Genomic DNA, 20,821 nt, shown 5'->3' with positions numbered 1-20,821 from the left:
GTTCCAAGTTCCTTCAAATAAACCCAGAACACAAACTCATCCATCACAAAGACTTTTTTCTTACCTGAACTCAAAAAGAACACTGGACAATTATTAAAATTGTGTTTCTTTGAGATATACCTTTCTTTGAAAACACCATGTTCGGCCAGAAGCTCAAAGACACGGATGAGATGGACTCTCAAGAAATCTCGTCTTCTTTTCCTTCGCATGTTCTACAAGTAAATCACATGGAAGGGTTAACTGCGTTTCACAAAAGAACTCTGCAAAGAGTTCCAGCATCTGGGGAGTCGGGTTGGCGTAGTGTTTCTTTCCTCGCCTTCCACCTCTGCGGTCCGGGTTCGATTCCTGGCTCAGTCCACATTTGGATTGGGTTTTCAGTCCTGACCTGATTCCGTGGGTTTTACCCAGAATATTCCTCTGGGGTTTTCCTCCCACCTCTTAAACTGTAACTGCTTCTCATTGTCTCCTCTCTAACGGTTTCTTCAGGCATGCGAGCTACAGTGCCTAGGGTGCTTTTGAGGAATCCTAGGTGTCATTACCAGAAATGAATAATAATAATCTTTTTTGTGCATCTTCAATGGCAAACTATTCACAGGCAGTCCATAACTTTTGTGTTGCCCAAGACGCATCTGGTCAACCTTCATTATAACAAAGTTGCTGGGACCAGTCAAGTTAACTTGTTAAACTACAACCTTGATTTCATTTTGCACAGGGAAAACACTCAAAAACAAAGGAATTCAAGATTTTGCAACCCTCAGAATTTGTTCTTTGCAGTGCTGTATACATCAAGAGTTGACAGTAGGCGAATTGAGCGACTTGCCAGACAGGTGGAAAAGCCATATGTGACCTGTCACCACAAAATGAGCATAAAGGAGCACTCCCCTATTCCCTTTTTTTGTGACGGTTCAAAGTCACAAATTGAAGGGGAGGTCAATTTCTGGGTTTGGTAATATTTGGAGAGAGTAACCAAATAATTGAATTCCAAACTTAAAACAAGATCAGTTGTTCAAGAACATCATTTTCTCATACACCATCATTTGTGCCTGATTAACAATGTTGAAACAATGCTGGAAACTAAGACGCAAAGCTGCCCGAACAATGTCCTATAGTCATCCGATTTTTACACGTGCCACTGGAAAGCTCCAGTTGAATTCAAAACTACCAATATCTCAATTTCCGAAAGTTCCGGCTTTCGGCTCATTTTGTGATGACAGGTCACATATCCTCAAGGAATGCATTAGAAGATCCTTCAGTGACAAAAAGCACACCCGCTATGGTGGTTAGAGGAATCCATGAATTCAGATTGGACTTTAACCTTTGACACTCACTTCTGTTTTTCGTTCCACCGCATCTTTGATGAAGATTTGAAGTTCGTCCAGCAGATCCCTGAAAAAAGAGAAAAACCAAAAAAACAATGATGCGTTAATTATGAATTTACCTTAAAATGAGATGTTCTAGCACAGCTATGGTCTTGTCACCATACAACAGAAAAGAAAAAGTAACCCTCTGACAACTTATTTTTTTGTAACTAAATCACTTCTTTTTAAGTAAAAGTGATGACCAACAATAGCTAATATTATTAAAAAGCATACAAGTTGTTTAGTGCAGATCAAACTTTGAAGAACTCCCAAACCATGTACATGTATATACAATAAAAAATAAATCATTAACGACAGTGGAGAAAATATGCAGAGCATAAATTTTGATGACTACCAGCACAGCCCTGAGTGATTGGTTCTCTTAACGGATTTTTCATTTTGTTCAGTTGCTCTGTCCAATCAAATAATGCAAATCCTTACTTTAAGGCTACGGGAGAGGTCCATCCCAGACCATTCACTACAGCCTCCCTGGTGTCCGTGTTATCACACTTGATCAGGGGAACCAGCATCTTGAACAGGGTACCAGCTGAGACAGCCGTTGAGAGAATGTACCCTTTGATCTCCGACCTGTCCACGTGTGACATTTCACCTGAAGATCCACTATAAGAAAAGCATAGAACACACTCAGTCATCTGGGCACCTGTACTGAGACAGTAAAGCAAAGATTCTTAAAATATCGAGGGCAGCGTGGCTTGCAAATCTGTAGAAAACTATTGCAAGGAAAGATGAAGCTACCGTTGAGGATCACACGTAGAAGTACAATTGCGCCCCATTTTTCAAGTGGAACTGAATACAGAGAATTGCTTGGGTGGGATTTGAAATTGGTCAAAGGGGTTTCTTTCCCAAATGGCAGCTCCATCTCCTCTTCCGGCTTCCGGTTTTAGTTTAACTGACCCTCCAGTTTAACAGCCATCTCTTTTCAGTCGCAGTGTTTAACGCCGTGCCAGGGTTGTTCCTTAGACGCAAACTTTGTGCAATTTTCTGCTCCTCTGAATGCATCAAAGTGGTTTGACATCTCTGTTGTCAGACATCTTAAATTGTCTCTGCTTTTCATGGCAAAGGAGGGCAGTGTTGCAGTGACATCATTCCAGGAACACAAGATTCATTATGAGGGTGTTCTGCTAAAATGGCTCAAATTTGGTCACCAAAATTTTCCTGGATGACTGTCATGTATTTGAGCAACACCAAATCAAAACCAAACTGAATACTGCCAAATATCTAAAATTTTGGTAAGGTCTGGTGCTGAAATAACTCTAACGTCATGTCTGAAGCACCTGGATGTAGCCTGAAATTACATACGAATGTATGGTAGTGGATGCAGCCAGTTCCAATAGAATTGTATGTATTCTCAAGCCACAGCCGAGTGATTTGGGCAAGGTCTAACATTTCAGGCTTCTTCCACGGATGGCATCACACTTTTTTTCCCGAAAATTCAAAGTTGCATTACCACAAAAACCAACATGTTCCAAAATACCCCCTATAGTGGCAAAACAATATCTGAAAGTAGGGTTAAATGGGACACAAACATTCACTTTCAAAGGTTTGATTTAAATAATTATAGATCCTAATCATGGTGCTTGAGTTTAAGAGGAAGATATAGACAACGCTGAGATGGGTCTTATGCTTTGATGTCATTTCTATATGCACCACTACATAGGACCGAATTAAATGCAAAAGGACAATATGCTTTACTCTGTATGTTGGTACGTCTGAAACTACTCTTTGGGGCTACGCCTTTGGTTTCATGACAACGACAAGCTAAGGTAGAAGAGGCTCACCGCAGAAACAGCCCGAGGCTACCGGTATGTAAGCCCATGTCTAAAAGTTATAACTGTGGCTGCCAGTGACATTGGCACCCTATAGTTGCAACTGACGAGCAGCTGAGGCCATCCCACGGACAAAATGTGCTACCCCAGCCACAGCCAGTCAAATCAGACACACCCTTGGATGAGGCGAGTTGAGTTACCTGGTGGGGTCGGGTGACATGCAACGTCTTGGGGTCTGGTACCCTGTGCTGGGTGGGGCACAGCTGCAGGCAAAGACCAGGTAGTTGCGCCAGAGGGAGATGTTCTCCTCCATGGGGTTCAAGGTTTTCTTGGAGCGGATGGAGGTACGCCCCTCAGACGGAGCACTGGAGGTAAAAAGGAAAACGCGCGTGCTCAGAGGTCGACCAGAGGCAAAACATTGATAACCAACAACTTGTAAATTGTATGTACCGCTTTTTTAAAACAACACAGTGGCCACAATCATAACCATATACCAAATACAACCACACACAACCTTGTTACTGGTTTAATTCCCTCGATGAAGTAGATGCTTATTAGCCAAAATACAATATGCAGACACTTACCTGTAAAACTGACAGGACTTAATTTAAAACCTTCATGACATTGTACTGAAGGTGTCATCACACTACCTGACCAGATCCATTGGTCTTAAACTATGTGTAGGAGTTTTTGGTCAGATTGTGGAATGAAGACAATTCGTCTGAGTATCCAGTAAGACAACAACAATGTAACAATGACAACAAAATACTTTGATCTTTCGGGGTTTTTAAGAGTAAACAAGGCATCTTTCCAAAATGGCTTGGATTGTTTCTCTTTTTTAGTTATTTTTCGTCCAAAAAGTTGAAAAAAAAAAAGACTGACAGAACTTTTCTAAAGAAATTACAATTTTGAAGTGAAAAACACAGAAAATCCTTAAAAAAATTAAGCCTGGAAAAAAAAATCACATCTCTGGCATTAGATTTGAAATCTTCCAGAGGACTCACTTGGGGTCTATGTGGGTGTAGAGCTGTGTCAGCCTGGTGTGAACCACAGGCCAGGCCTGGCTGACTGCTGCTGGGCAGAAGTGAGGCAGGCAGCTGCTATCAAAGAACCGGGCCAGGCAGGTGATCCAGGGGTTGAAGCCGCCCATGCCACGGCTGGACAGCGATTTGCTCATGGAGTCGCTGGGCGTGGATTCGTAGGTGCTGCCCGACCACTGGTTGATGGACCGCTCCACCACCCAGTGCAGGTCAATGTTGGACATGGCTGTGATGGTGGCCTGAGATGAAGAGGATGTTACAAAACATTGACTAGACAGAATTACGGGAGTGACAATGGAGGTGTCGTGGTGCTTTCCTCATTGTGTATCTTTGTGACCCAGGTTCGAACCCTACCCAGGCTGACAAGTGGACTGGGTCTTCGGTTCCAGGTTCGAACCCTACCCAGGCTGACAAGTGGACTGGGTCTTCGGTTCCAGGTTCGAACCCAACCCAGGCTGACAAGTGGACTGGGTCTTCGGTTCCTACCTGACTCCATGGATTCCACCCAAAACATTCACTTGGAGTTTCTTTTCATCTCTACCACTGGGATTTCTTCTGTCTCTACAGGTTTCTTCAGTGCCTAGGATGCTTTGAGAGACCCTTGGTTTCTTTGCCAGTAATATGTAGTAATGCATGATTATATGAGGGCAGTGACTTCCAGGCACGATTTTCTTTTATGAAGATGACACATGGTAGACTACTAGAAGTGATTGAGAAAATGGAACACCCTTCACCTTTTCCGCGGGAGGGAGCCTATTAAGAAAGCCTTCCACCACACTGGGACAGGCCTTGTCGATCACATCAATGACTGCATCGTCATCAATCTGCGTAGGAAAATAACAGAAAAAAAGAGGAGTTCAATCCCAAACTGCTGCTGTTGATAAGCTCCCCTTTCACAGAAAAAATACATAGGTTTGAATTGCATCAGCAAAGCACCGATGATACGGTTTTATAAATTCAAGCCTTTTTGTTTGCAATAAGAGTAGTGTGCTGATAAAATTCATATTTCACTGCTCAAACAAGAAATTTTCTTTCCCAGTCAAATGAACCAAGGAAATGCATCAACTTCATTCAAAACTGAATTTAGTAAAAAAAAGTGATGAAAAGATCCTTGACAGGATCTGAAAGTACCTTCTAAGCCAACCTGAATCATGAGAAACTGCTTAGAAAGTAAAGTTACAATGCTGCCAAGTCTCTAATGGAGAAGAAAAATAAAACTGCATTTGCTTTTGAGAATTTCTTAGTCTCCTCTCCATCAGTTAAAAACTTTACATTCAGCAGGGTTCTCATTTCAGCCCTGTTGCATTCTGTTGCATTCAGCAGGGTTCTCATTTCAGCCGTGTTCCATTCTCTTGCACTCAGCAAGGTTCTCATTTCAGCCGTGTTCGATTCTCTTGCACTCAGCAAGGTTCTCATTTCAGCCGTGTTCCATTCTCTTGCATTCAGCAGGGTTCTCATTTCAGCCGTGTTCCATTCTCTTGCACTCAGCAAGGTTCTCATTTCAGCCGTGTTCCATTCTCTTGCATTCAGCAAGGTTCTCATTTCAGCCGTGTTCCATTCTCTTGCACTCAGCAAGGTTCTCATTTCAGCCGTGTTCCATTCTCTTGCATTCAGCAGGGTTCTCATTTCAGCCGTGTTCCATTCTCTTGCATTCAGCAGGGTTCTCATTTCAGCCGTGTTCCATTCTCTTGCATTCAGCAAGGTTCTCATTTCAGCCGTGTTCCATTCTCTTGCACTCAGCAAGGTTCTCATTTCAGCCGTGTTCCATTCTCTTGTATTCAGCAAGGTTCTCATTTCAGCTGTTTTGCATTCTGTTGCATTCAGTATGGTTCTCATTTCAGCTGTGTTGCATTCTGCATGGTTTCCATTTCACTTGTGTTGCATTCTGTTGCAGTTGGCAGGGTGCTTAATAATCAGACAGGGCTTAGCGATAACCCTGACCAATTGCAAGAATTAAACAAATGCATCCTTACCCTTGAGTATCCCAGAGTTCCGAAGAGTGCACGGACTTCCTTGAGGAGGAAGAAGCTCAGACGACGGACCAGCGGTCGACAGCTGCACAGGAAGACCAGGGCAAAGCCCTCAGCTGTGTTCAGGATGCTAGCATGGGGGTTACGCTCGTAGGGTGACTTGGCTTGCCCCTGAAGTGAACAGATGGAACTGGGAATCAGGACCCGACTGCTGATGAGTCATTGGGTCAGCAAGAGTAATCACATAAAATGGTGATTTCACGTTGATATCAGATTTTGTGTGGACAGACAAAAATTTTGATCTCTGACTGTCCATGTAAATTCTTGCAGGTAAATACGGGCGATTCACAATAGTGCGCCACCAAGAGTTTGCAACGCATTAGCCAATCACAACAAGCAAAATCTGTCGACCCTTTCCAAACGGGCCTCGAAAGATTTCGTGCACTGTGATTGGCCAACTCTACTATACTATAGTAACTAAGCATTTGTAAAAACTTGTTGCTGTAGAACAAACCAAACCTTCAAATCCCTTCCTTGCTCTTTATGTTTACGAAAAAAGTTTCCCATGATAAGATATTTTTTGGACGAGAGTAATTTCTACATGACTGGTCACCTTGTCTTCTTTGCTCTGGACTGCTGTGCGCCACTGCGACAGCAGCTGCAGCAGCATCTTGAGGGCGCTCTCCAGGATCAGAGGGAACGTGTCGGTGATGTCCCGCAGGATGAAGTGGATGAAGCAGTTCAGTAAGTCGTCGCGCCACTCTGGGAGGTCTAGGACCATGTTCTGGAGCGAGGTGAAAGCCAGGCTGGGAATGCGAAGAAGGAAAATAAATTCCTGGTGCATTTTAGTTATTCCCATCCTGTCACTTTCTTACAAAATCAAGCGCTTGGTTGAGATTAATTTTAATGGAAAGATGACACACAACCATGGCATTATTAACTCCACACAGGGCTTACGTCTTTGATACGTGTAAATAAATGTCAATGCTACGATTTGGCATTCAGGAATACTCGGGATAAAGCCGAGGGCTGGGATTAAAGCTTAAATCTTAAAATCACAAGACAACTGAACTTGTTGTTCATGATTGACAATTACACTAGACTAGGACTTAAACTGTTCAATACAGTCTACATTTAGATACCCACTGCATTTATGTAAGCCTGCATTCATACTGAGAAGACTTGCTAATCGATTCATTTGAACACTTGGACTTTTAGGTTTAACTCTCTAACAATTCAACAAGTAATACTAGCATTTATAGGAAACAAAGCATGGGAGGACGGACTGTTCTTACCCTCTGAGTTCATCGTCCCTGTGTACCGTCAGTCTTGTCAGGAGCTCTAGTATGTCCTTCCTACTCATGCCATCTGGGATGATACGAGGGATGGCTGCAACGCAGGTACGGAACAGCTCAATCTTGGGACGTCGCTCACTCCTACATTATAAATTACACGTAATAATAATAATGTGATCCTTTAGTAAGTGCAAGTTCCAGGCAATATATGTTTAAAGGAGTTGAACAATAAAGACATACTAAATTACAACATGGTCGAGCCAAAGGCATGTAAAGGCACTTCAAGTAGCCCTCAACTGACAGACATATCTCCATGGAGCACAGCCACAGATCCTAAGTGTTGATTTTTTGTGGAGGAAAAAAAACCATAGGGAATCTACAAAACCCTTGTGGTAAAAGAGAAAAGTAATATCTGTACTAACAGATGGCCCAGGTCACAAATCGAACCCAGGCCTACAGTGATAAAAGGGGAGCACTTAAAACACTGGCCTTTCTTTCAACCCAAATTTGAAAACAGGTTTTAGCTCAGAAGGGTCCAATTTCTTATTGGTAAGCAGAAACACTGTTGAAAATTCACCTAGCCTCACGAGTATTTCACGTGCCAACACTTGAAAACTTCTCATGTGGAGCATTATTCAAGTCCATTCTGCTTCGTCCATAAAATGACAAAACTCTGCAAAGGAATCCTACGTACTTGGCAGAGGCATAAACCATGCTTTGGTTTAGTGACACAGACTTCAGTCAGTGTGGGCGGTTGAGGTACAACTCTGGGTCTTACACCACTGCATTAACAGTACAAGTGAACCTTGAGCTTAGGTGAATCCAAAATTGGAGGTAGCCCAGATATGACTCAAACACATATCTCAAGGCCAGACTTACATGCAGCGTTAACCTCAGCATTTTAAATTCTGCACCAGGCTTTGTCCTGGCATATATTCACATTGCATTCTCAGTGTGGTCCAAGAGTTATGAAATGATCACGAGCTTGCTCGAATGGGATTTGAACTCATGACCTCAAAGCTGGCATGAATCCAATGCAGCAGTACGTGTAGGTATCAACCCAGCAAACTTTTAAAGGTGGAGACAGACTGGATAAAAATGTTATCCGCCCCAAGCTGAAGTGCACCATCAATTAGCAAAAGAAAGGCAGGTGGTTACAAGCAGGTTCTTGCAAATACATTCTGTGTTTACGCAAAGACCATACAAGCCAGAGTAAATTAGTTACATGTACTCAGCGTGCCCTGTGTCAAGCGCGCATATACATGTACTTGCACGCCTGTGGCGCGCCTATGCGGTGAGTGCCAAAAAAAAACCACACCCTCTTTTGTTCCGCTTGGAGCAGATACCAAAATGTGAAGAGGCTATATTCTGGACATTAAGCCTGAAGTCAAGTGGTACTACTGTATATACTCTACAGTTGTTAACACAAAAGCATTCAAGACCAACGCACGCACATGGACAAGATTTATTGATCTTAACCCCTTCGCGCCGGGAGGCAGCTATAGCCGCCGTAAAAATTGAGATCCTCAGCCCGCTTTTCAGCTGTTATTTTCAGCCCACGCTTAAGCGAACACGGTGAAAGAAGGCAGACCCTGGCTCTTGTATATATGGTGATTGGCCTTCGTGTGTAGCCCAGAAATGAAAAGACCGATTTTGCATCATCATCACCAGCTTCACAATGGTCCCCACTTTGAAAAGAGGCAACGGGAATGTGGAAGGTTGAGTAGAGCCACATGCCACTGGACAATCAGCCTTTTCACAATGTAATTCAAAGCATGCAGAGCACGCAGGGTCACAAACTGAGAATTTGCGGTTTGGCAGGTGGCCTTCGTGGCCAAGCGAGGCTGGAATTCTTAGAGTCGGCTTTCGGGAAGAAATTCCCGGCGTCAAGGGGTTAATACGGATTCTTACGTCATAAGATCATCTAGTTCTTTGTTCAAACACTGGGCGTTGGTCATCAGTAGAGCTCGTCCGACCGCTGCGTCCAGTGTCCTTATGATGGCATCCACTGCTTTGCGGATGCTGGGATAGTACGGGAGAACGCCAATGCTCTTGGCTGCGTCCTCCGTCAGCTGTTTGTTCAGAAACGTCTTGCGGACTCGCAGGGTGTTCCCGGAAGGCATGATGCGGGTTGTGGTCGGCATTGGCGGCACACCGTCCTTCTGTTGGAGGTCGTCGGCAATGACTAGAAAGGCCCGCAGACCAATATTCATTCGCTGCATGGAAAAAGCACACATCGGTGCTTGGTTATTGCCAACTATATGTTTGTCAATTTGTTAGAGTTGTGGACATGGATTCGTCACTGGATCTGACAGGATGAGTAGAGTTTAATCTCTTTCAAATCACTTGTAGCATGAGACCAATAAATCCAGTTGGTTTCATACTAAATGCAAATACCGTAGGAGTGAGAAATGACAGTCTTTTCTATTTTCCATCAGGCAAGGTTTGCTTTAAGGCTTGTATCTTAAAGGTAGTTCAGGCAACTTGTGGCTGCTTTTGTTGAGCCAGATGCCATTTGGAAGAGAAACTGCAAGTGTATGAGTTCAATACCTGCTTTCTTCACAGTACCTGTCTTCTTTGACACAGCTCTTTACTACGTCTGTTTGTTCCAATGAGCTGCATTGGTTTTTTCCAATTCAGTATATTTGTCAAGTCTAGAAAGACTATTTGTTATTAACGCAACATGAGAGGCATCAGTGTAGCATATGAGACTGGCACAGACACGTGTATTTTCACAGTAAGCACGACAAACCACAAGTTATGCTGTGAGGTGTTATCAGAGGACTTCAGACTGGTACACTAACCTAAATAATCCCTGGAAGCATCCCAACAGGTTTCCAGAGCTAGGGCTATGTCTACTGTCCACCATATATTTGCAACTGGTCACAAAACCTTGACCTAGCTCTAGCCATTTGTGACCTGCTCTGCAAAAAGGTGTATTAATTCGTGCAATGTAAAAACGCGTAATGGCCCATTCCAAGTGCTGAGGGTGAAAATATTTGGAAATATTTTGAGGTCAATTGCTTGACCAGAACGTCTCTGTTGCTAAGGAAAACCAAGACAGTGTCTAATTTAACTTTAATATTTCTGTTCGTTAAGTTTCAAGGGCGTTATCTCAAAACCCATGTGTGATAAAATGAAATTATATGGATATACAAAGGGCAAATAACTCCTAAATGCAAAATGCCACTAGGATGAATAATATATCAAATTAAAGCTCAGGATGTCAGCAATTTGATTGTTTGTAAAACTCAAATTCAAAAAAACGAGACATAATACACCCTTTTGCACCGCCGGTCACATTTCGGACAGCGCCCTCACCTCTGGGCACAGGACCCGCTGTTTACTGTTGACCCCCAGTAGGTCAAAGATCACATCCCGCATGGCAAACTCCAGCTTCTCCTGGGCGATGAACTGGAGGATCTTGACGAAGATGTTGAGCGGGGTGTCGCGGGGGACCACGTTGCGTGAGCCCTTGGGGAAGAGACAGTTGACGATGCTCTGGAGGCGGATCTGGGTGGTGGTGTTGCTCTCGCACTTGATGCGGATAACGTAGACCCAGAGGAGACGGTAGAGAGACTCCAGGGCCACGCGAGACATCTTAGGGTCCCGGTGCTGTTGCCGACAAACAGAATTTAAAGACAGCAGTAACTCGAGACGAGTACCGTCAAGCACATGCGTAAAGAAGTTGGTGTAAAAAATTTCACAATGAAATCTTGCCCATATTACCCTGGATTTACCATCATACTGATACATGTACATATTATTAAAAGTTTACACACTGTATCACATAAACCCAAATAACCAACTCCCACAATACTATAAGGTATTCATTCAGCTTATCAGCAAACCTAAGTTTCCAATTTGGCAATTGTAGAAAATCCATCTAGTAGATTCTCTTACAACAATTTCCAATGCACCATTACCAAAATACTTTCAATAAAATCTTATGTATTTCCTTCAGGTTTCACACCACCATGGCAAATACATGTACATCCACTGGGCTAATCCACTAATATCAACTTTCAGCATATCACCATCAACACATCCACTAAGCTCATCAAACATTTTCAACTACACTTACCACAACACCACAACAAATGTATCCACTCAGCTTATCCACTTACATGTATATCAACATACCATACACAGGCATGCAACTTGGACTTTGATAAAACTAGGAGGAAATCAGCTGATCCAAGGAAATGTTACATGCCTGCACATATCAACACCAACGCATCTCAAATAAAGTTCATCAAACATTTTCAGTTACAACAATATCACTACCAATATGCCCACTCAGCTATTCCACTGATACCAACTTCCAGCACACCATCACAAACTTATCCACTAAGCCTCCGCACTCCTTTCATCTTCCACAAAACCATCAACAACGCATCAACTGAACCAACTCACCTTGTTGAGCGGCGAGAGACATAGGTTGAGCATATTGCACCAGTTGGAGAGGAAAAACTGTTTCTGGCTGACGCACAGCAAGCAGGTCAGGAGAGGAAAGGCAGCCAGGGCATGCTTCTTCTTGTTGCACTGGTCCAACGTGGTCTGGTACAGTTTGTCCACAAAGTTCTTGAGGACGGGAATGTTGACCTCGTTCATGACGCACTGAGAGGCAGTTCCAGTTGTAGGTATCATGAAAGTGACCAGAGCATTCAAGCACCAAAAAGAAGAGAGGAAATCCCACTCACAAAGACTGTTCGGTGTTTTTTAATTTGCAATGGTTTACTGGGAAGTACAAAAAAAGGGACAGCTGGTGAACGGAGGAAAAGTTGCACGCAAAGAGTAGGTACGTTTTCCTCAGGTGAAAGCTTCTAGGCCAACATCACAAACCGGACAACCAGAGTTTAGCATTAGACAACTGTCAGTTTGATAACTTTTATCACAACACCTTTACACACAGACTGCCACCACTGGCTGAGGGCATGCTACATACAGTAAAATCTCGATAAGTCGAAGCTCAGGGGAATGGACGAAACGTTCAAGTTATCGAAAGTTACACGCTTCAGTGCACATGCAACCTTACTGGCTTACGGCAGTTGGCCTGCAAGCTGAGTCGAACACGAAGTGGATTTTAGGCTATCCCTACTGAGCAAGTTTTCCTCAAACGTCATCATTAAACATGTTTTTATGTGGTACATTAATAAACAATAAACCAATTAAGTTATGTACCGGTACCTGTGTCTACGTCTTAAGAATTCATTCATTTGTTTTGCTTGATCGGGCTACCGCATAACAAAGCATGTGGGCTAGTCGGTACGGTCAGGGTTTCCGTGCTGGGTCATGTGATACATGTACAAAGCGCTTGAGGGTGCATCATTCGTGCCTGATTTATTTTACGGTTGGGGTTGATGCCCACTCGGTGCTTGTCGACGTGACAATGGCAGCCCGTGTGAACATGCTCGGCTCATCAAAGAAAAGCCGTTATTCATCATTCTTCAGTGTTTTTTTTTAATTGGCCTGCCAAAACTTTTGAGATAAGCGGCGTTAGTGGTATTGACGTTTCGAGTTACGGATAGTTTATTGTACATAAAAGCCTATTCTTTTGTCGGGAATACAGAAAGACGTCGAGGTGAACAGAGTTTCAACTTAACGGGCTTTGGCTTGTCGAGATTTTACTATAGTTTTCACTATTTGCGCTTTAGTTTTGGCCACTGAAAGCTTGCTCCGGCGACAAGCAACACAATCTATAGCAATGAAAGTACTGTAACCATAGCAACCAAAGGTGGAGCAAAACTGACCTCCCTGAACTGAACTGCCAATGGCACCTTCCAAGTTTCCACAGAGAGGGAACAATCTATTGTGGATACAATAGAAGACTTAGGACTCCCATAAATGCTTGCCATTTGGAGCACAGCATTCTTACTTTCTCTAATAGCATGAGGGGTGCAGCTTACCGATGCGACGGGTACCAGTATTTCCACCAGTAGGCCTGCCAGGGCATGCTTGATGTCTTTATCTTTAACCTCCAGGTAGTAGTTGGCACACTCGTGGAGCAACTGGAAGGAGGCCTCAAAGTCCTCCACAGGGAACATCTTGACGCGGTAAAACTTCATCCCCATGATGAGGCTGATGATTGCCTGGTTTAAAGAGAGGTCACGCAAGTCAAAGGTCAATACCGACATGAAAGTATGCTTACCATACACAAATTGCAGATGCTTACAAATGGCCTTAAGAATTATTATATACTTAATACTTGGCCACCAAAATCCTCAGAAAAAACCCTGAGATTGTCAGTGAGAAAGCAAGAGTAAGGAGGGAAGAACCTACCTACATGCATTTTAAACAACTATGACATTTGACCCTACTTGAAAGTTCAAGTAAAGGTATTAGCGTTTGAGTTTATGCACAGCAGAGATTTCAGTGTAGCCCTCAGAGATATGGATAAGATCCTGGGTTACAAAGGTCTCTCTCAAATAACGTCACTTCCTACAGATTACCACACACCATCAGCATTTTGGGCATCAATTTTTCGTGATGTGCATGGACTGTACCGTATTTCGCGGCTACTTGGATCAACACAGGTGCATGTATAGAACACTTTACAGCACACTGCATGTACACACATGCCTGATGGCTTGAATATGCAGTTTTTCCAGAAAGACAGCATCTTGTGAGAGCTTTCTCTGAGATGCTTCGTTACAATAAAGATGCGCACCTGTGCCGTCTGGACATTCTGCGGTTCTGAGCGAAGCTCTTTCAGCTCAATCAGGAAGCGCTTACGGACTGACATGAACCTGGTCTGGGCCAGCACACCCAGGACCTCTGCGTACAGGTCAGCGATGATGTGGAAGTTCTCTGTGTTGGGGCCTGACTGAAGGCTGACATGAAAAGAAATGAACACTCAAACCTCAAACGTGACCTAAGCCATGTGTGCTTCTAAGCTTTTTGACAATAGGCTAAAATTAAAAAGGGGAGCGTTAAATTTGTTTTAAAGTTCTCCATTTACATGGATATAAAAGATTTATAAATTTTTTCAGGAAATAAACTTTCTATCAGCCAAAATAGATAAGATATTGCATATTAGTATTAAAAAATCAGGACAATTTTGCAAAAGAAGCAGAACTGATACCTACATCTACCTAACCAATGAAAAACTTTCAAATTGTTTCCAACAATCAACAAACCAGTCACTTTTTCAAAATCCATTTCATTCCCTTTGAATCAGGTCACAAATTTCAGTGACCAATTTTTTTTCATGCGGCTTCTCACGACTTCTGCCAGACAACGATGGGAAACAAAAGATCAGTCTTGAGGAAGGAACAGAATTGTCTGCTTTAGTTGCTGGTGCCGCGTACAACGTACCTGTCTCTGTGTTTGAAGTGCTTGAAGGCCAGGGTCTCAATGTGATTGAGTTGCTTCTCCGGGACAGGATGCAGAGGTAGCTGCTTCAATACTTCAATCAACACTAGACAGTAGAGGAAGTCCACCGCCAGCTGAACATGTAACAGAATGTGGATATTACTCAATCTTATGTAGCACTTAGCATAACTGAAAGGAATCTCAAATAGCATCACTATAAGGAAAAGGGAAATAACCCAATGACGAAACTTATTACAAGTGTTTCAACTTAAAGATAGGATGGGGTGAGTGGGTGAACTGGTCAACAGTGACAATTGTTCAATAGGAAGTTGGAAGGGCATTCTACCACCTCCGAGAGATATGTGAACATGGCCTGAGGCCGTACGACTCGGTTCAGGGTGTTGCAGTGGTAAGGAGGCCTTGAGATGATTGCAAGCATTTTCCTCTTGGCTAGTATGTCTAGAGCAGGTCGACAATATAGTTTGGTGCTTGTCCTTTTTTTAACAGCAATGATAGTGCTGCACCCAGAGGTCAGGGTGGGAGTCCTTCTCATGTGCAAGGTTTTGCATTTTGTATCAATAAAAAACTGACCTTCCAATTTTGACTCCTAACAGACTAAACTGAGGAGATACCTTTACTGCGGTGGCACTACACTCAGGTTGCTGAATTAATCAATACCCGCTATTCAAACTCATGAATAGTTTGGAGAGAGGAAACCAGCCTACATGGGGCATGATGTCTCTGTCAGTCATGGTGCATATTCTTGAAGTCGCAAACAGTGTATATGGACTGACAAAAGGCCGAGGTTCATCACATTGCCATGGCAACCTGCTAAAGCAAACTTAGGGACAAACAACTCTCCTCTCCCCACAACACTGCAAACATTTTCGAGACAAACGTTTATACTAAGACAAAAAGTTGTAAAATACTGAACCATGTGTTTTTTTGGTACTCACATCTCTTCTTTCTGACACATAGTCCTTTTCCCTGAAGAAAAACAGAAATAAATACATTGCGTCAACATTGGGGATGTAAGATGTTTTATAAAGGCAAAAAAGCAACTTTTGACGCGGACACAACCTAAATTAGTAATGAAAACACACTACTGCCTACCCCTTAGATTTTCCTGATCCACCCTTTTGTCTTCTGGATCCTTCATCCTCATTCTGAAGCTCGTACCAATCAAAGAGGGTTTTGAGAAGAGACGGAAGACAATGCTCCGAGACTGCACTTAGGGAACTTAGGAGCTGAGGAAAAGAATTGGAAGGTTGTGAGTTTTTTTAAAAAAGAGTGAAGAATGAGAGCCCCCAAGTTCTGAGCAGCACAGTGTCGGCCAGGTGAAATTTAGGCAACCTTGGTTGCACAAATGCATGTAGGAGCAAAAGAACTTCCGCATCTTGGACATCTTCTTGTTCACTTCAAGGCAAATGTGGACACCCCCTTTTCAAATACTACCTACGGTAAGAATGGGCAGTTGCCTTTTTTTGATGAATGCTGAAAGACATTTCAAGTGCGCATGATGCCTAGTTTTTTTGTTTTGCTTTTTTCACAAGAATAGAACTTTATGGGTGCAATACGAAATGGCTTAATGGTTTCCACTGCCAAGCATTTTGCTTGTATCTTCATGGGCACTTTTGCATGCCTCAAGATGTGTTTACCTGATCAAACTGTGGGTCCTCTCCACGCTGTAGGGATTTGGCCAAGGGGCTGTCCTGTTGATGAAAAGAAGGGGGGGCAGTTAATTAAAAAAGTCAATCTTCCAACAAAATTTCATCGTGGTAAAAACAAAGTTAGGGCCAAACTTTGTTTACTAAAGGCCGACTGGACCAGCAGAGCCAAATCTTGACAGGCCCGCCAAGGTTTTGACTGATTCTCTATTAGAAAAATAAATCTCTACATGTAACATAAATTCCACTCCAAGTTGATGGCTGAATTCATGAGTTAAGTCATACTCTTATTGCTGCATTTTATCCCAAGATATTTAACGATTTTCATCCAACTTCTCTCACCATTTCCCTCAATTTTCAGGACGCATAATACAAAAGCTGCCGTAAGTGGCTTGCTGCCTACAGTGACCTAAAGTTCAAATTTTAGAAAAAGTTAGAGGGCCTGATGTTTCGATTTGGGCAGAATATTTCTCAAAGGCCAAATCAGAAAGATTCTAGGAAGATTGAAACATCCAGCCCTCTAACATTTTGGATCCCTCAATTTTAAAAACCATTTAGACAAAATATTTTTTTTGATCCTTCAATTTTAAAATGCAAAAAGATTTAGACACTGCATAATGGAAAGCTTCTGTTTAAGTTTTGTGCGGACAGGGCAGGTAGGGACATCTGTTCTCAGTCTTGTGTGTTCAATTTCCAGAAAAATATTTGCAAAGCAAAAACTGCCATGCCATATTTTGTTTGCACAACTGCATAATTTTGTGTGGTAGGGTTTATTTTCCATTTTAATTGCAGAAATCACTGAGTATCCACATAAAGGAATACAATGAAACAAAGTCTCCAAATGGTCTTGCAAATCATTTTAGGCTCTTAGTCTCGGGCCGAAAAATTTTGAAAGTGGGTAAAGTAGGCATAAAGTACCTGATAATATGGGTAACTACCAGCGCACAGGATCTGAAAACGGTTGAGTGTAATGAAAATAGCTAAAAACTTGAGTATTTTGCCCCTTTTTCTGATGATCTAAACTGTACCAATGACAGAATTTGGCCTTTATATGGCTAGCAAGATTGAGAACATTTCTGTAGGCTTACAGGCAAACGGACGGCGGTACACGATGCACTGGGCTTTACACTGATCTTCCGTACAGCATAAGTAACGTTAGTCCAAAACAAAACATCCATCACCAGTGTCAGTCGAACTTGATTTACATTTACATCGATTAATTTCACATTTGCACTACTTTCAACTTCAATCTGATACATTTCGAAGTCAAAACTTTATGCAATGTCTCACTGTTAGATACTAAATGATGTCTGCGTGTTTTCAGTCCGTCATGTCCATGCTTCTGCACCACGCCTTTCACACGAAGTGCATGCCCGTAACTGGTTCCCTTAGATCTTTGGCCATCTAAAGTGAGCACGAGTTGTGTGGAAACCAATGAAGTCAGCTCATCACAGACTGGATTTCCGCATACGTGTATTTTTAAAAATAATTTCATGCACATATAAAGCAGCATGGAGATTGGAGAGCCCTGTGCATTTCGTATCGTGCACAATGTGCGATTTATATCACACAGTGTGTAGCATTAGGTTGATGTTACGTCACAAAATACAATGCAATACAAAGTAAACCGAACACTCTCATAGTGGTGGCGTCTTAAGCTGCATTAGAATAGGTAAAGGGCAGACTTCGGCAACTGTTTTGACTGGTACGCAGGATCAATTCAACAAGGGTTTGACTGGTCCCCGGATGTTTTGACTGGGATTTGGCCACTGGACCAGCGTTACATTTGAACGCTGATTGAACATGATGATAAGAACAAAGGATGAATATGTGCTGTAACTCAGGGCAGGTTTGCATCTCTTTTATAGAGTACAGAGGTGTGACGTCACTGTGAACCAGAAAGGGCAGTGCAAACGAATGGAGTACCCGCCCGTTTTGGTTCACGCACTAATGCCTTTTACACACTAATTGTGCGCGTGACGTATTCACTTCGGTTCTCTATAATGGTTGTGTTCATCTGAATTCCTGTGGATCTGTCTCAAAAATTCTGTGTCATCTGATTTTCCAAACTACTGGCCCGAGCATGAGGAAGACTTTGAACTGCTTACAAGGGTGCTACAATCAAAAAGCACTGCACATTTAAACCACACAATATTAAAACTCAAGCAAAGTTCTTGCACTCTAAACACGTTGGTTATGATACAGAACACACCAGTTTAAGCTAACAAAGGTTGGATATAATGCAATGAAACAGGCATGCAACTTGGACTTTAACAAAAAAAATTCCATTCTTTACGAGAATTTGTACCGTGTTTTCAAGGGCATGAGTGTGAAAGTTAGGAAATCAGCTGATCCGAGGAAAACTTACATGCCTGAATGAACAAAAATGTTAAGCAAGTCCCCAAACCTAAGAGTAAATTATGTGTGTTGAACTAGTATCGTTTGGATAGGGCAAGATAATTTCCCAAAATTCAGGGTCTAGAGTGCATTTCCTTGCTTGCAAGAACAAAGTAGTAACGCTCACAAACATTTCATGAAAAAAAAAAACACCAAGTTCACATCTTACCAGTGGTTCTGACATGATCTTCTCTATCTTCCTCTCAGCCTGAATGGTGAACTCGGCAAAGAGGCTCTGCAGTACATACTGGCCTGGCTTGACGTTGGTGTCCAGCATGATGGTGGAGGTGGTGCTGGGGTCCCGCTCCAAGCCTGGTTCATTGACTCTGATCCACGGCAGAGACAAGGTGTCCGAGGAGGTGCTCGTGGCCAGGCTAAGCGTGGAACCTTACCCAACAAGAAAACATGAATGACTTCAAATCAAGAAGCCCAATAAGAAACTTGTCACATGATAGTGGTGTATTAAGAGCAAAGACCAGTGAAATTTATTTGTTTTTAAGGCTAAATAAACAGAACTTTTGATTTGTATGAAATTTCCAATTTTTTCGACAAAACAACAGAAAATTTCAAACTGTACTACCATAGGCACCAAAGTGGTAATTTCGACAACTGTTCTGACAAAATGTGAAATATTTTCAGCTCTCTCTATTCCCTTAAGAAACATATCCAACCCACTTTTCCATCGCAGCTCATCTCCAAGTCCTTGTACTCACCACCTAAGTTCTCACTCTGCGACACTGACGTGGTCATGGTCTTGGATTTTTTACGACTGGATCCCGACTCCGACATCTCGAGGCAGAGACGTTCATCCAGCGATAAAAGATGCTTGCTGTTTTCCAGGCAACCCAGATGAAGGTTGCCACAAAATCTAGCACAGTCTGCTTTTCTTTGGCTTATAACGCTTGCACATTTTTTTCACCAGTGACACACAAATCTATATGTATTCGGCAGTGACAACCTGGGCAGAAGGAACACAAACAAAAGTTGAAAGCATTCAAGCAAGCGAGCATTCCAAAAGGTGTCTGACTGGAAGTGTAGCCAGGACATACCATACAAGACTTACATGCAGAGGAAGAAATTGGAGTGGGCTACAGGTTAACACTTCAGTGTAAAGAGCTTTAAGATCGATTTCAAAGAAAACCAGGCTCTAGAGCTCAAATGCATGAAATACCCACTACCTTCTGAATTAACCTCACGGTTAACAGACATGTCAGAAAGCAAAAACATGTCCAGAAAGTTCAATTTAGGAGGGGAAAAAACAAGTCGCTTACTTAGAAAACACAATTTTAAGACCAATTCCATAGGGTTTGTGCACAAGGTGTCAAGTAGGTGAAACTCTTTCCAAGTTTGTTTGTCATGTTTGTTTGCAGCTTAATTAGACTCAGTAAAACTTCATGGGGCTAAAACTATGGGATATCGGCCTAGGCCTACATGCATGACATGTAAACAGTTCTTGTGACTGGCCATTTTCCATACATGCCATACACGATACAAGCCTCTAAATGAGTCAGTTCCCTCGCGGCCGCCCACGCTACACATTTTTTATGTTCTTTTGGTGTCGGAAATACAAGTAGCATCCTACCCCAATGGACGACTATCATCGTCAGATGGATAGGGTCGATCCTACTGTTCCTTAGGCATACAGCCAACCAATCGAACATTTTCAAAACAGAAAGATCCAGGCCCAAGGTCATACCATTCACATAGATTCTCGCAAACCTTTGTTGTGGAATAAGTAAAGAGTCATCGAAATTATGAACATTTACATTGACTACAGCAACTGACGGTCCACAAATTGGATGCAAGGGCTTACATTATGTACAAGCACAAATGTAGCGACGTTTTTGTACCGACGTCTGGGAGCGCCATTTTGTTTTTCGAGACAGCGTTTCTCAAACATTGGCTTCGATATGGAAGGTTCAGCCGCTTCACTGTGGTTGCAGAATCCTTCGGACTGTAAGTGTCCTACCGTCATGGAAAGACTATATATTTA

The 20,821-nt window shown here is 42.6% G+C and overlaps 1 protein-coding gene across 9 annotated transcripts in view; it reads right to left on the bottom strand.

The window, feature by feature from the left end:
• The window catches only part of LOC110973286 (protein furry homolog-like), a 66,156-nt gene extending 45,419 nt beyond the window's left edge, over positions 1-20,737 (bottom strand). For 6 of the 9 annotated variants that reach the window (XM_087132712.1, XM_087132717.1, XM_087132718.1 and 3 more), the window contains exons 1-21: positions 20,642-20,737; positions 19,542-19,786; positions 18,998-19,215; positions 16,423-16,476; positions 15,878-16,011; positions 15,721-15,751; positions 14,768-14,898; positions 14,121-14,283; positions 13,360-13,542; positions 11,867-12,070; positions 10,772-11,065; positions 9,362-9,666; positions 7,451-7,591; positions 6,769-6,961; positions 6,159-6,326; positions 4,920-5,009; positions 4,150-4,424; positions 3,346-3,510; positions 1,800-1,979; positions 1,329-1,386; positions 121-212 (exon numbers count right to left, since the gene is read on the bottom strand). In XM_087132712.1, the coding sequence (XP_086988838.1) occupies positions 121-212; positions 1,329-1,386; positions 1,800-1,979; positions 3,346-3,510; positions 4,150-4,424; positions 4,920-5,009; positions 6,159-6,326; positions 6,769-6,961; positions 7,451-7,591; positions 9,362-9,666; positions 10,772-11,065; positions 11,867-12,070; positions 13,360-13,542; positions 14,121-14,283; positions 14,768-14,898; positions 15,721-15,751; positions 15,878-16,011; positions 16,423-16,476; positions 18,998-19,215; positions 19,542-19,617 (3,155 nt within the window). In that variant the 5' untranslated portion in view covers positions 19,618-19,786; positions 20,642-20,737. Of the gene's footprint in view, positions 1-120; positions 213-1,328; positions 1,387-1,799; positions 1,980-3,345; positions 3,511-4,149; positions 4,425-4,919; positions 5,010-6,158; positions 6,327-6,768; positions 6,962-7,450; positions 7,592-9,361; positions 9,667-10,771; positions 11,066-11,866; positions 12,071-13,359; positions 13,543-14,120; positions 14,284-14,767; positions 14,899-15,720; positions 15,752-15,877; positions 16,012-16,422; positions 16,477-18,997; positions 19,216-19,541; positions 19,787-20,410 lie in introns of all 9 variants that reach the window. The other 3 variants (XM_087132715.1, XM_087132714.1, XM_087132713.1) reach the window with 3 other exon arrangements.
• Between the last annotated feature and the right edge of the window lie 84 nt (positions 20,738-20,821).

This window comes from Acanthaster planci, linkage group LG02, assembly GCF_054643075.1.
Source record: "Acanthaster planci isolate LZ-2023a linkage group LG02, COTS_SCS, whole genome shotgun sequence".
Classification (NCBI taxonomy): domain Eukaryota; kingdom Metazoa; phylum Echinodermata; class Asteroidea; order Valvatida; family Acanthasteridae; genus Acanthaster; species Acanthaster planci.
Note: the sequence above shows the minus strand (reverse complement) of the source record. Positions and strands in the feature narration are given on the sequence as shown.